The 14082-nt window shown below is 35.8% G+C and overlaps 2 protein-coding genes across 4 annotated transcripts; both read left to right on the top strand.

Annotated features, from left to right (window-relative positions):
- Nucleotides 1-1839: 1839 nt before the first annotated feature.
- Nucleotides 1840-4959, top strand: LOC113358747 (serine/threonine-protein kinase STY13-like). Its single transcript, XM_026602408.1, has 3 exons — nucleotides 1840-2005; nucleotides 2184-3218; nucleotides 4274-4959. Exons 2-3 carry the CDS (start codon nucleotides 2317-2319, stop codon nucleotides 4611-4613), a joined length of 1242 nt encoding a protein of 413 aa, XP_026458193.1. The 5' UTR covers nucleotides 1840-2005; nucleotides 2184-2316; the 3' UTR covers nucleotides 4614-4959.
- An 18-nt stretch (nucleotides 4960-4977) lies between these two features.
- On the top strand, nucleotides 4978-10707 carry LOC113358746 (protein STRUBBELIG-RECEPTOR FAMILY 5-like). 3 transcript variants are annotated; one of them, XM_026602406.1, is made up of 16 exons: nucleotides 4978-5098; nucleotides 7004-7136; nucleotides 7234-7305; nucleotides 7408-7473; nucleotides 7611-7664; nucleotides 7773-7844; nucleotides 7936-8007; nucleotides 8079-8144; nucleotides 8317-8376; nucleotides 8493-8758; nucleotides 8862-9172; nucleotides 9251-9522; nucleotides 9615-9735; nucleotides 9832-9968; nucleotides 10099-10255; nucleotides 10377-10707. In XM_026602406.1, exons 1-16 carry the CDS (start codon nucleotides 4993-4995, stop codon nucleotides 10506-10508), a joined length of 2097 nt encoding a protein of 698 aa, XP_026458191.1. In that variant the 5' UTR covers nucleotides 4978-4992; the 3' UTR covers nucleotides 10509-10707. The 3 variants fall into 3 exon arrangements, with proteins under 3 accessions (XP_026458191.1, XP_026458190.1, XP_026458192.1); XM_026602405.1 differs by having other exon boundaries at nucleotides 7611-7682; XM_026602407.1 differs by lacking the exon at nucleotides 4978-5098 and adding an exon at nucleotides 6427-6648 and having other exon boundaries at nucleotides 7611-7682.
- The last annotated feature ends 3375 nt before the right edge of the window (nucleotides 10708-14082 follow it).

The raw sequence follows: 14082 nt of genomic DNA, 5'->3' as shown, positions 1-14082 counted from the left end.
TATGTTAATGCGAAAACATTCAAAAACTAAATTAGATCAAAATACCCATATTAACTTTAAAAGAACCGAAAATGCATACCAAGCCAAAGAAAACTCAACCTGGAACAAAACAGTTATAAGTGGAAATCGACCTATTTCAAAAGGAAATTGTTAATTAGTTGAGAAATTAGCAGCCCTAAAAATTGCTACTCCTAATCAAAACGAACTAAACGCATGAGGCTTTCGCTTACCTTTGATAGAGCTAGCAATAAGTTTCTCTAAGATCACGATTGCTTAAATCAAGTTCGATTGTTCAATGGTGGTAGTTGATGTTTGCCTGTATGAGAGTATTTCACACTCTTAATCCAAGAAGGACTCTTCCTCCATTGTAACCCCAAATGAAATCCTTTCAGCCCCACAATTGTTGTGCAAACGTTTCGTAGATAAAAGAAGTAACGGTTTCTTCATTGGAACATTTAATCTCCGCTGACCTAAATCGGAGTAAAGAGGTTTCGACGCTGATTTGCGAATACATATGGAAAAACACAGATAAGTGGTTAAATCACGTCCGTGTTTTATGTGTCCGGACTATGGATGACCGTCCATATAAAAAAACATCATTGTCCCTTATAATACAAATAGATAGGTGGAATAATGAAAGATTACTAAATAGAACTTGCAAAATAGGCATCTGCTGGTGTACTTTTTGAAGCATTCTTATTGGGTTACAAGTCAAGTCAAAGTATCTCCGGAATATTCCGTCATTTTCTCAACAATGAATTTTGGCTTTTATTTATTTATAATTTATCGCGTGGAAGATGAGGACCAGTAAAACTCAAAGAAAATGAGATCTTGTCTAAAATATCGAATAAACAAATGTTAACTTTTAGAAACCTAAAAGAACAAAAGAATATTACAAAATGAAAAATAAAAAAATAATTGGAATCTGATATTTAAACCCAAACACTAAGCCGGTACATTTGCTACTGTCTACTGCTCTTATTGTGCGAGCAAAAGGCAGGTGAAAATCTTGAAAAGGCGGTACATTATATTTGAGAAAACAAAAAACCTATGCAGGCTTGATTTCTCTTGATTTTCCAAATCTCATCACTCCATACCAGTGTGGGCAGTAGCTCCCCTGCGGTGAGTGAATTGGTAGGACAAGTCTTACCGTGGAAACCAACCTATTCCAAGTATGAAAAAAATTGTGGAATGTCAAATTTAGTGGCTTCTTATTTGGGGTTTTCCACAGTTTTCCCAAGCCATGTTCCATGATTTCGTGGGGTGGTCCATGGAAACGCTAATCAGATTAGCGTAAAACGCTATTCAGAATAGCGCGTTAGAAGATGTAAAACACTAATAAAAATAAGGCCAAACGCTATAGCGTTTTTTTTTATCCATAGATTTAAAACGACCTGTCGAATATCTAATGGTTGAGAAAAAAACGATAATTTTAATAGCGTTTTTCTTATGCTATTCTTATTAGCCTAAAACATTATTTTGAATAGCGTTTCTACTATTCCGCCACTACACTTGTATTTTCATCCGCAATTCTAAATGTTGAGGTGGCGTGGAAGATGGAACTGCTAGTGGCGTGCAATTCCTTGGGATTCCTTGGGATTTCATCATTAGTCTAGTGGTTTTAGGTGCCTTATTCTGATTGATAGCAGCATATCACTTCAAGTACGAACAAATAAAGAGTTTCTCTCTGCCACGAAGGCCTACCTTCCCAAATCCCACAAGTGAGTGTTAGTGAGATGTAAAAACAATTACGAAAATAAATTCTTGGGTGGAAATATACTACCCATGAGAAACCATGACTTTGCTTTATTCTTCTTCCTCTACTTCTTGTCACTACTAGTAGTACTGGTCGTCGTCGTCTTCCTTCTTCTTTATTAACAAAAACACGTTTATTTTTCTCCTCAAAAACTTCCATTTTACTCCTTCCGATCTTTACTTATAATCATCTAGAAATATCATAAACTCGGTTTATCCATATCCCACACCAAATTCCCTATCAATCAAGGTATGTTTTGCTGTAATCCGTTCAGTTTTTAGCTCTGGGGTTGAATTTCTGTTTATATTAGTGTAAATTTCTGGGTTCTTTCATGTAAAATCATGTTAGTATTACTGGGTTTTGCTTAGTTTTAATGGATTAAATGTTTATGTTAATAATTTTTTTTATTGTTGTTGTACTTTAAAAGGTGACATTTTCCGGTCAAAAAGTGTTATTTGACAGAGGTATTGAGGATTATCTTCTGGGGTTGTTTTTGGAGGTGTAGGAATTGATGCTTAAGAGATAGAACGATTCGGAGTTGAGTTACTTAGGCATTTAAGATGGTGGAAGGACCGAAATTTACGGGGATTGTAGGAACTTCTGATTATGATAACAAAATGTATGAATACACACCAGGGTCATACTACAAGATTGGTGAGGATTCAAATATGTCAATTGATAGTATGGCGAGTTTGCAGACGAATACGGGCGGCGGGTCTGTTGCTATGTCTATAGATAGTAGTGTTGCATCGAATGATTCTCACACACGTATGCTTGATCACCCCGGCAACAAACCTGTTAATAATAGTAATACAATGGGATATAGTGTCCATCGTCCAGGTAGAGATCCACATGTGTTAAGTGATGATGCACTAGCTGAGGCTTTGATGGATGCTAGTATACCTACTCAGGGACTTGAGAATTACGACGATTGGACGATTGATTTGACGAAGCTCAGTATGGGGATGGCGTTTGCACAGGGTGCTTTTGGAAAGCTGTATAAAGGAACGTATAAGGGTGAAGATGTTGCAATAAAAATATTGGAGAGGCCTGAGAATAGTGTTGAGAGGGCTCAGTTAATGGAACAGCAATTCCAGCAGGAAGTTATGATGCTTGCTACACTGAGGCATCCGAATATTGTTCGGTTTATTGGGGCGTGTCGTAAACCAATGGTTTGGTGCATCGTAACGGAATACGCGAGGGGTGGATCAGTTCGACAGTTTTTGAATAGGCGGCAAAATAGATCGGTGCCATTAAAATTGGCAGTCAAGCAGGCGTTGGATGTTGCAAGGGGAATGGCGTATGTACACGGGCTTGGTTTTATACATCGGGATCTCAAATCTGATAATCTTCTAATTGCATCAGACAAGTCGATTAAAATTGCAGATTTTGGGGTGGCACGGATTGAAGTTCAAACAGAGGGTATGACTCCAGAGACGGGAACTTACCGTTGGATGGCTCCGTAAGCTTCCTGAATCCTTGCTTTATTTTTGAGTTTTTTCCCTTACCCATCTTTGTTATTGATGCTCTCTATATGCCTAATCTCGGGTGGCTTCTTACATTTTAGCATGTGTTTTGACTCTTTGATGTGAAATGTCTCTACAAAGTGTTTTGCCTTTCTCGTTGACTTATTATCATATTTGTGTATTAGAAGCTGTTGTATGTGAATGGTTGACATGCTATCAGACCAACATGTTGTCATATTCTTCAACTATAGATTCCCTAAGGTTTGTCCAAGCATCTATTCTTTTGTGAAACTGCTTTACTGTCTTTCTTTAGCTGTTTCTCTGACTCCTGCTGAAACCTTCTTTTGCCATTTGTTTTCCCCAATAGGATATGGCAATATGCTATGTTGTGCAGTAATAGAAAGTGTGTTGGTTTTTGTTGCTTCTACAACGCTATCAACCTTTCGCTTGTTTTCTACTTTTTTTATGACTCAGTCATGACCTACTCTTTGACCTCCTACCCAAGTATCTTAATTGATTACGTTATCCAGTTCTACTCCATTGTTGATCCATATCCAGTCATAACTCATAAGTGGCTAATCAAAATGTCAATGTGTTAGTGTTTCTACTTGATCAGTTATGCTAAATGGTCGGTGTTTTTCGTAACAGTATTGTTTAGTATAGGTTCTGCCACATGTGCCGAAGAAGTTTTTGCATGTATAGCCTCGTAAATGTATAGAATAATCTATTGGAGCATGCCATGTGATAGACTGATCATTTATTTGTTGCCAAACCTATGAGATTGAGTTTCACACTTATATCAATTCCTTGAAAAAATTTCACGTACTACATGTGTATTTTCTTGTTTGAAAGAATCAATGTTGTTTTGTAGAAGACGCTTATAGGCTCATGGTTGTCTTCTATTTGAATATTGTGAACTTCATGGTGATGCATTAGTAACTCTTTGTGATTGCATTTTTGCTTTTCCCTTTGATTCTGTTGTATCAAAAATTAAGTTGTGCAATTGAAATCGAAGTTGACTCAAGTGTATGTAATCTCAATTTTTCTGCAGAGAAATGATCCAGCACAGGGATTACACACATAAGGTGGACGTGTACAGCTTTGGCATTGTCATGTGGGAACTCATCACAGGATTACTTCCATTCCAGAATATGACGGCAGTGCAAGCCGCATTTGCCGTTGTAAACAAAGGTGTCAGGCCAATAATCCCAAACGACTGCCTTCCTGCACTTACCGATATCATGACACGTTGCTGGGATGCAAATCCTGATGTCCGTCCACCTTTTCCAGAGGTTGTCAGTATGCTTGAGAATGCTGAGAAGGAGATAATGACTACCGTTCGAAAGGCTCGCTTCAGGTGTTGCTTGACGCAACCCATGACTTCAGACTGATTCAGGAAAAAAATAGAAGGATTTGAAAAGAGGATAACAAAACGACAATAACAGAAGAGGGTGATTTTACTGAAGCCTTGTGTATGTAATTGGTTTTCCGTATAATTTTTCTTTTTTTTACTGGAGATAATCTTATTGTTGTTAAGTAGTAAAGAGAAGAAATAGAACTGTGTGGGGGTGGTATTAATTGGGGCATATTGTTCTATAATTACCCATCAGTTCATTGTCTTGTGAATCTTCCTCATTATTCACACTCTTGGAATTTCTCTGTATCTTAATTTGTAATTGAAACATAGCGATACATTTCGTGTGCTTCTGCCCTGTATTAAAACTCTCTATTTCTTTTCTTTGGTGTTTCCAAGGTGTGCCCCTTGTTGACATGCATCGTTTTTCTGACAGCCAACTATCTCTGTTTCCGAAGGAGAACGAAGAGCAGAAGAAAGTCCCTTTGAATGGACAGGAAGCACCAGACACAATCCCAACAGGTACAGGGTAATCATCATAGGTACTTATAGTGATTGGTTTTCTCGTTTATATAAGATTTTGTTGATCAGTTTTCAGTGTCCAATCATCACATGAACGTAATGGTCATCTGACAGCATAGTCATCTGAATCATTTAGAACTCTCTGCATCATATCTGTTCTGTCAATACTCACTATTAGTTCATTGGTCTCTTAGGCATGGGGTGCAAACTCACATACCTGGCTGTAAAGAATTAAGTACTGAAGAGTGCGGTAAAGTCTAAAAGTAGCGCATGAGAAAGTCTAAAACTAGTTCATGAGATTCATCAATAAACAATGGAAGTACATCACTGCTTACGATTGCTAGAATGTTTAGGTATGCAACCACTACCAAGGTATATCTCCCTATACTATGTACAATTGCACATGGTAGGTGAGAATATTCCCCACACAAAAAAAGTCCAACAAAATAAAAAAATCAATCTGAAGATATCCTTGTAGGTTCGTCGTCAACGTCAATGTTCGTATCAGCATCCTAGTTCCTGTTTCGCCAATATAAAACCTTTATGACAGTCTCTATGATGTAGAATTACAACCACATTCAAAACAACTTCTTTAGTCCACATTTCCAGCCAATGTACTGGGGGATCTTTGAAACATTGCCCAGAACAGTACTAGATTGTTCAGTGTAGGCTGCATGGATATATCCAAATACTTTTAATCTGGATAATTCTTTTTCTTTACAAGAACCATTATTACTTGGTTTGATTGTTAGATAGTGACGTAGATTAGTTCAGACTTACTTCCGACGAATTCACCATTTCAACCAGAGGGGCACTTTGATGTTTTGTCGAGGGGCCAAATAACTTCAGATGAATTATGGTGCACAAAAAAGAAAAAATTGCTCAAAGTTAATACTTTAATCACCACCGGCTACGTACATTTGAATAAATATTGTCAGACAAAACAAACTCTGTTAAACCTGAGTAGCCCTGCTCAATTTAATAATGTCGTTCATATTTTCCAGTGGCCTACATAAAAAATGCTCGAACTTTCTTTTGGGTTTGGTTGTCAACCAATCCTTGGGGTCTAAAAGAATTGATAAGAAGGGTATTTTGGTCAATAGATAAACTAATAACTAACTTTTCTGTTGGTTTTAAATTTCCCTCGTTTTCCTTGGGTGGAGATAGAAATAATTGAGTGATTATTTTTTCATGTTTGACTCTAAAAATCTTAAATGGTCCTCATTAATCCCTCCAAAATTGACAATGTTCATACTAAATTTAGCAGAAATTAATTTAATTTGGAAATACATTTACCTAAATTTTTTTTCCAACATTTCAAAGAAAAAAAAATTGTACAAGGTTTTTGCTCTACAAAATTTTCATGGCAGAATCAAGAAAATATTTTGAATGGACAAAATTCAATCTCTGGTAAAATTGTGAAGGGAACAGGATCTTAATTCTTTGGTTTGGCATTACATTGAAGAAAATGGTTAGGGATTCTCTTGTTTTCCTGAGTTTGGTTCTGAGGATCTTAGTTTGTGTCAATGGAAAAACCGACGCACCCGATGGTATTTGCTTCAACTTTAGATAATTTTTACTAATAGCATTTTTATGTGTTATTAATTTAATTTTCTATTAGTACATTATTTCGAATTTTGGTAAGATTAATAGTTTTCCGCTACAATTTTTTTCTTGTATGCTTATTGTGGTTTGTGTGTTCAATGTAATGCATGTTTCAAACCTCAATGTACCTGCATATTCATATAATTTAAATTGGAAAACCTACATGTAATAGTCTGAGTTTTTAGAGGAAAAAAACTTTTAATGTAGAACTGGAGATGGAATTCATTGGGTTGCATATTACATCTTTTTGTGTGAGGAGTTTAATGCATTCAAGTCTTTTTCCGGTATTTTTCTATGCAGTGTCTTCTTTAGGGGTCATGTTTACTAGCTTAAATTCTCCTGGCCAACTAACTGGTTGGAAGTCTAGCGGAGGCGATCCATGTGGTGATAACTGGGAAGGAATTAAGTGTAAAGGTTCATCTGTAACAGAAATGTAAGTAATTTTTTCCGTGAAACCATCATTTTTATTTATTCTTACTTCAGTAAGCAAAGTAGCCGCATTAATGATTTCTTTCTTGAAAATTGAGCAGAAAACTATCTGGTCTTGGACTGTCAGGATCGATGGGATACCAACTATCAAGCTTGACATCAGTAACTTACTTGTGAGGCTTTACTAAAGAAATACGCAGGTTTTATACATTTACCATTTTTTTTAACAAATTTGATTCAACTAAAGGCCGTGCGTTTGTTTTGTCATAGTACAGTGACTTGAGCAATAACAACCTTAACGGTGATATACCATATCAGCTTCCACCAAATGTAGCTCATATGTAAGTCAACCTTATTGTGGTGTGTTCGTAAGCCTCTAATAACTTTGTTTTGAGAAAGAAAAGAAAATGAAGATTTTCTTCCTTTCCCTTCTGTAATTTTGTTTTGAGACCGTTAACTTTGGGAGTTTGTTTTGCAGAGATTTTTCGAAGAATAGTTTAACAGGCGGTGTACCTTATTCAATTTCTCAAATGTCTGATCTTAAATATTTGTACGAAGTTTTTTATTTTCTCCTTTTTGTACATTATTCTTCTCAATTTTTGTTCTTGATTTTCATCAGTGAATTTCTGGCTGAATGCAGGAACCTTGGTAACAATAAACTTAGTGGTCAGTTGAGTGATATGTTTGGGAATCTCCATAAGCTAACTTTTATGTACGCATTCCTTGATCGATACAAGTTGATTTTTAGCACTAGTTGTCTCCAACATAAAAACTTTTACTTACTAGTTGTGGATTTTCAACAGGGATCTCTCCTCCAATAGCTTTTCAGGAAAACTACCACAGAGTTTCGGATCACTGAAAAATCTTGAAGAACTGTATGAAACAAACTTTAACTGCTTTCTTTTCCTGAATATCTTTTTGCTAACATTGTTTCGTCTATGTCCAGGCATTTGGAAAACAATCACTTTACAGGTTCGCTAGATGTTCTTGCTAAACTGCAACTTGCAGAACTGTAAGTACACACTATAATGCTAAATTCAAGAATTAATGAAGGCGGACTCTCTTAGTAGCACCAATTTGTGGTGTTTATGAGGACTTATTTGAGTTTTTATGTATCAGACAAACTTTTTTGGAAATTTAGTCCGTCTTTCTTATTCTTTTGTTATACTTAATTACTTGGGCAGGGATGTTGAAAACAATAAATTTAGTGGTAATATCCCGAAAGATTTGAAGGATATCACCGAGTGAGTTGCCCTTATTGTGCCTTTATTAATAATAGATGTTGCTATTTTCAGTTTTAATGAGTTTGAAGTTGTGGTTTGATGGTTTTACTTAAGATGGATATTTTATTTTTTATAAGAACTGGTGGAAATTCTTGGAAATCTGGTTCTGGTGGTCATGGTGATGGAAGTTCAGGAGGTGCTGTGGCTCTCAATTGGGTAGCAATTGGTGGAATAGTTATAGGTGTGTTGTTAGTAATCGTCTTTATACTTGCTTTTTTCGCAAGAAGATCGCATAGAGCTTCTTCTTCACATTTTCTTGATGAAGAGAAGCTTAGTCAGAGAAGACATTTTAGTCCCCTTGTATCCCATGAACTGTCAAATGAGATTCCAACTGATTTCAAAGGTAAGATTTTTCCTCGTTCATCTCTTTTGATTCACATTTCCATAATATGTTGTTGTTAGTGTTCTAATATGATATAATGTTCAAATTCACCAATTTTTATCAGATTACGACCAAAGAATTCCTGTACCTCCTCCAGAGCTGAAGTCATATGATTCATCCGCTTCAATGAGTCCGAAGAGTTTGCAGTCATCTTCTTCAGTAGGCTTTAAGGTTCCACCTTTTGATCGGGTTAAGTCAGTTAATGATAATGAGTTTGGGAACCGGATGAATATCAAAAGGAGCACATCTGCCCCTCGCGCAGTGGTCTACACCTTGTCAGATTTACAGTCCGCAACTGGTAACTTTGCTAGCGGTCGACTTCTTGGTGAGGGTACCATCGGGCGTGTTTACAGGGCGAAACTGTCCGATGGAAAGGTATAGCTGCGTCCGTTTCTCCATTTCTCACTGTCTCAGACACATAACAAACTGTGCAGCGTCATTCGCTTTTTTCAGGTTATGGCTGCAAAAAAGATCGACTCCTCAGTAATCGCTGGCATGAACTCAGAAGATTTCGTAGAAATGGCATTAAATATATCAAAACTGCACCATCCAAACATTTGTGAAGTTCTTGGTTATTGTTCGGAGCAGGGACATAACCTGTTAATTTATGAGTACTTCAGAAATGGATCGCTTCATGAGTTTTTACATCAATCAGATGACTACGGCAAACCACTAACGTGGAATACCCGAATCAGGATTGCTCTAGGCACAGCTAGAGCAGTTGAGTAAGTTGGATCTCATTTTACCATCCAAGTCCCATGTTATAAGTGGAATGAAAACTGTTGATTCTTTGAGGTATAATATTTTCAATTTATAGGTACCTCCATGAGATTTGTTCTCCCTCATCTGTTCATAAGAACATCAAATCGCCCAATATCTTGCTTGATGCTGAACTCAATCCACGGCTCTCTGACTGTGGTCTTGGGTCGTTTTACCAGGTAGGCATTTCTAGATTGTAAGGTAGATATTTAGTGTGATAATCTCCCATATAGTGCAGAAGTTTCATGACGTACTTGCTGGTTATATTTCAACAGCGTACAAGCCAAAATCTTGGAGTTGGGTACAATGCTCCAGAGTGCACCAAGCCATCAGCATATACAATGAAGAGCGATGTATATAGTTTTGGGGTTGTTATGCTGGAGCTTTTAACGGGTCGAATGCCTTTTGACAGGTATATTACATATAATCTAGCCTTGTCCATTCTATTATAATACACTTACCACATAGAGCACATAGCTGATATTGCTCGACTTGTATGAACTTGGCCTAACAGTTTCGGTCCTCACTTTTAATATTTCTAGCAAAAAACCAAGATCGGAACAGTCTCTAGTTCGATGGGCTACACCACAACTTCACGATATTGACGCACTGGGAAAAATGGTTGATCCTGCTCTGCATGGGCTTTACCCTCCAAAGTCACTTTCTCGTTTTGCAGATGTCATTGCTCTTTGTGTTCAGGTACGGAATCCTCCTCCTCCTATTTGCTATATGACATTGTCACCCTTCAGTACTTATGGTGGCTCATTAGCAGAGTCCAATTTCATTTAATCGCTGTTAATGTTTCGTTATGCATGTTCAGTCGGAGCCAGAATTTCGACCACCAATGTCAGAAGTGGTGCAAGCGCTTGTGAGGCTGGTTCAACGTTCAAGTATGAGCAATAATGCTTCTCGACGGGTAGATAATGACTCAGACCAATCAGATTACTATTGAGGAGCATACAGATCAATCAGAATATGTACGTATTCTTGTACATGTAAAGACATGTAGGAGCCAGGAAAACAGATTTCGCCTAGTGAATGATATATGTAAAAAAAAAATATGCTTTCACCGTCTTACTTCTTTCGATCCAGTTTTTATATTTATTGTCAACTCAAATTTTATTAAGGAACTCCGTTTGGATTGTAGGTTAGACATGTCGATAAGTTCAATCATAATCTGCTTTCTTGATTCAGACCTATGCACCTTGAAATTTAGGCTCTAAAACCAGTAGTACAAGTAGCAGTTCATTAACCAAACGGCAAGTTAGCAATTAATGCTACGCAATGAATATGATAATCACATTGCCGCATAAAGAAAGAAACCTTGAAAATGATGGAGGGTTGATTCCTTTAGCAATGAGAGTTGTAGAAAATTGGACTTCTCACGTGGTAATAATGTTGTGTGACCAATAAATTTGACGGGCGTGGTCTTCAAAAATGCCGATATTCTGATTTTAGGTCCCATTAAATGGTAAACTTTTGTGATTGGATCCGAGATTAGTCCAGAGTTGGGTTTGGGTCCAGGTCAAACGATTGACTATCTATTACTCCTACTTATACGAGGGTCAGTAATTACGAGAGTTCAATGGCCTTTTTTCTTTTCGGTTAAAGGTTTTCATGAGATCATCAAATTCTATAGTGGACCTCAAATAAGTTAAGCTCCTGGTTAATTGGGACAGCCCCGATTCAATTCTTTCTTAGGCTTAGTCTTATGGACTTCCAATCTGCCAATAGATTGGAAGTCCACGTCAGCCATAATAACTCCCTAAATTTTATGTTAATTTTGTACTAGTCACGGAACTAAACAACGAGGCTCTGCTGGATCAATCAGCGTAAACATTTTTCTTTACGTTGCGGTTATCCATTCAGTGCAGATATCGTGGAACATTCCACTCGGTGCTAAACCAAACAACGAAAAGTTGATTTTTTTTTTCTGCACGTAACCATTCAATGAAAATATCTCGCTACTGGTTGGCATTCGAAATATATCTGGAAAAAAAGTAAAAGTAAAAAATAGACAACGGTTTTTGTCTTACTAGAAGCCAAATCTGATCCATAAGACTTAGATTTAAGGTCAATCGATCTCCTATCCCTTGATCTTGTACTATAGGAATGAAACTGAATATTAATGTTCTATTAAAAAAACATTACCTTTTTACTATATCGCGGAACCTTACCAAACTTTCCTTGGATGATTATGCTAGTTATAGGTTTGTATGACATTGTGGCTGCCTTTACCTAATATATTCAAAAACTATTGACCTTTACCAAGATATAGTTCACAAATTCAACCATTATCTTTTTCATTGACATTTTGGTCAAATGGATACGCCTAAAAATCAAGTCATATAACACTTCAAAAATTTCAAAGGTGAAAGAATCCAAATTTAACAGGGTGAAATATGGACTAAGAAACAGACTAACAAATCGGTTAATTTTTTAATTTTGAACCAAAAAAATAAATAAAAATTTTCAAAATTATATTTGGTTTACTAAAAGATTACATGTTAAACTTTTTGACAAAGAAAAAATCTCTAACTTCATTTTCAAGTGGTTGAACTTATATCGTTTGAAAGCTAAAGGCTGATAATGATGGTGTATTTATGCCTAATACCACTGTGCAGAGATGTAGGCTGCCTAATACAAGTACTCTCCAACTAAACTTCTTTAATTAATGTACTTGAAAGAGAGAGATCATGGTATTGGGGCTATTGTTTGTATGAATTTTGAGACCAAAAATACACCCTGGAACCCAAAAGTCTTCTACCCAAATGACTGATGGATCAAATAAAAAAAATATTCACATGACTAGAATATTGACTAGTGAACCAAATTCCACATCTCAATCTTTGACAATATCTCTTCATCTTTGACATTGTTTCACTTTGATTAGGTAGATTCTTGGAATAAAAGTATAAGTTGTGTGTATGATACTTTTTATGTATTTAATTATTAGATGCAAAAGACCTTTGTGTCATTTTGTAATTCATCTTGGATACCATTTTTATTATAAGTGAAATATTTGCTTGATTTTGATCAATCTCAATCCAAAATCATTTTCCTTGAAAAGAACCCGGCTAAATTGGGGCATATGGATTTTTTCATCCACCCCAAAGAGAATGATAAGGGGTGTCTAAGTTTGATAAAACTACCATTTTACCCTCTGTGAAATTTTAATACTACTAATTTATCTTCATTAAATCCTAATAACAAAAAAGAAAAAAAAACTAAATCAAATCAAAATCATTTTCATTTCCATTTCCGTTTTCATCAAAATTAAGAATTCAAAATCAAATGAAAAAATTGTTGATAATCACCAAATTCACTAGAATAGGTAATTTTTCGTTTTAGCTCGAATCATGTACTTTTCTATTAACCCAATCCCCTAGAGTAGGTTTCAATAACATGTAATCACTCAAACAATCCAATTTTTTTAAATCAAAGTTTTTTGGGTTTATAACTATCGGTCTACGTTAATGCACTTGTAAACCGATTTCATTTAGAAAAGGTTGTTGTTTATGCCCACAAAGACCGATTGTTCTGGATGGCATTCTGGTTGGAGGAAATTGAACCAGAATCGGTCTACGTTAATGCCCACATAGCCCGATTTTGGTATGGAATTTTCATGTGTTTTCTTTTTTTGTTAGAATCGGTTTACATGACACATATATAAAAACCGATTCCTGTTATGCAATGTTAGGAATCAGTTTTTATATATGTAACGTGTAAACCGATTATGGTTAACCAAAAATAATTCTGCATAATTTTACCCAATTTAAAAACGAGTATAATTATATACTCGATTACAAAATGAGTATAACTTTATACTCATTTTCAAAACGCGTACAACTTCTTAATTTGAGTATAACTTTATACTCGTTTTCAAAATGAGTACAACTTCTTAATTTGAGTACGAAGTCATACTCAATAACGAATTTTAATTTATCCACAATCGGTTTATGTTCATTCCCATATAAACCGATTCTGCATAATCGGTTCGATTTCCATGTCCATATAAACCGATTCTGGGTAGAAGCAAGTTTCAGAAATTTTCTGTATGTTTTGGAGGTTACAATCGGTTGATACCAATGACAACATATACCAATTCTGAGTTGGTGTTCTTAAAAAAATTTCAAAATTCAAAATTTTTGATGTTCAGATTATTCATTAACACAAGTTAATTTCACATCTAACACAGTATTTTACCACTAATCACCCGAATTAACATTAATTAATCAGGGATAAATTAGCCATTAAAAAAATAGTTGGTTAAGGGGTTTCTATGAATTACTTCCTAATGACCCTATTTTATCACGTAGCTATAGGCCCCAATTAAGTGACATATACCCCAATTTAGCCAGAAAAAAGAAATGCGGTCCAAATACAAATGATCGCCTGAGGATAACATTGAGATTTGAGGTGTGGAACTCACATCACTACCATATCATTCATTATTTCTTAATATTTGAAAGTTGATCCAAAGACTTTTATATAAAATATTTTATCGCGGAGTTTAGCTTCTATGC

Source organism: Papaver somniferum, chromosome 3 (genome assembly GCF_003573695.1).
Source record: "Papaver somniferum cultivar HN1 chromosome 3, ASM357369v1, whole genome shotgun sequence".
In the NCBI taxonomy this organism is placed as follows: Eukaryota; Viridiplantae; Streptophyta; class Magnoliopsida; order Ranunculales; family Papaveraceae; genus Papaver; species Papaver somniferum.
This window is presented reverse-complemented; position numbering and strand designations above follow the sequence as displayed.

Bases quoted from the DNA above. Each gene is read 5' to 3' on its own strand.
- LOC113358747 (XM_026602408.1), top strand. From the start codon at position 2,317: ATGGTGGAAGGACCGAAATTTACGGGGATTGTAGGAACTTCTGATTAT. The intron at 3,219-4,273 runs GTAAGCTTCCTG...ATTTTTCTGCAG, and splicing joins ACTTACCGTTGGATGGCTCC to AGAAATGATCCAGCACAGGG.
- LOC113358746 (XM_026602405.1), top strand. From the start codon at position 4,993: ATGCATCGTTTTTCTGACAGCCAACTATCTCTGTTTCCGAAGGAGAAC. The intron at 7,306-7,407 runs GTGAGGCTTTAC...GTCATAGTACAG, and splicing joins TTGACATCAGTAACTTACTT to TGACTTGAGCAATAACAACC. The intron at 10,256-10,376 runs GTACGGAATCCT...ATGCATGTTCAG, and splicing joins TCATTGCTCTTTGTGTTCAG to TCGGAGCCAGAATTTCGACC.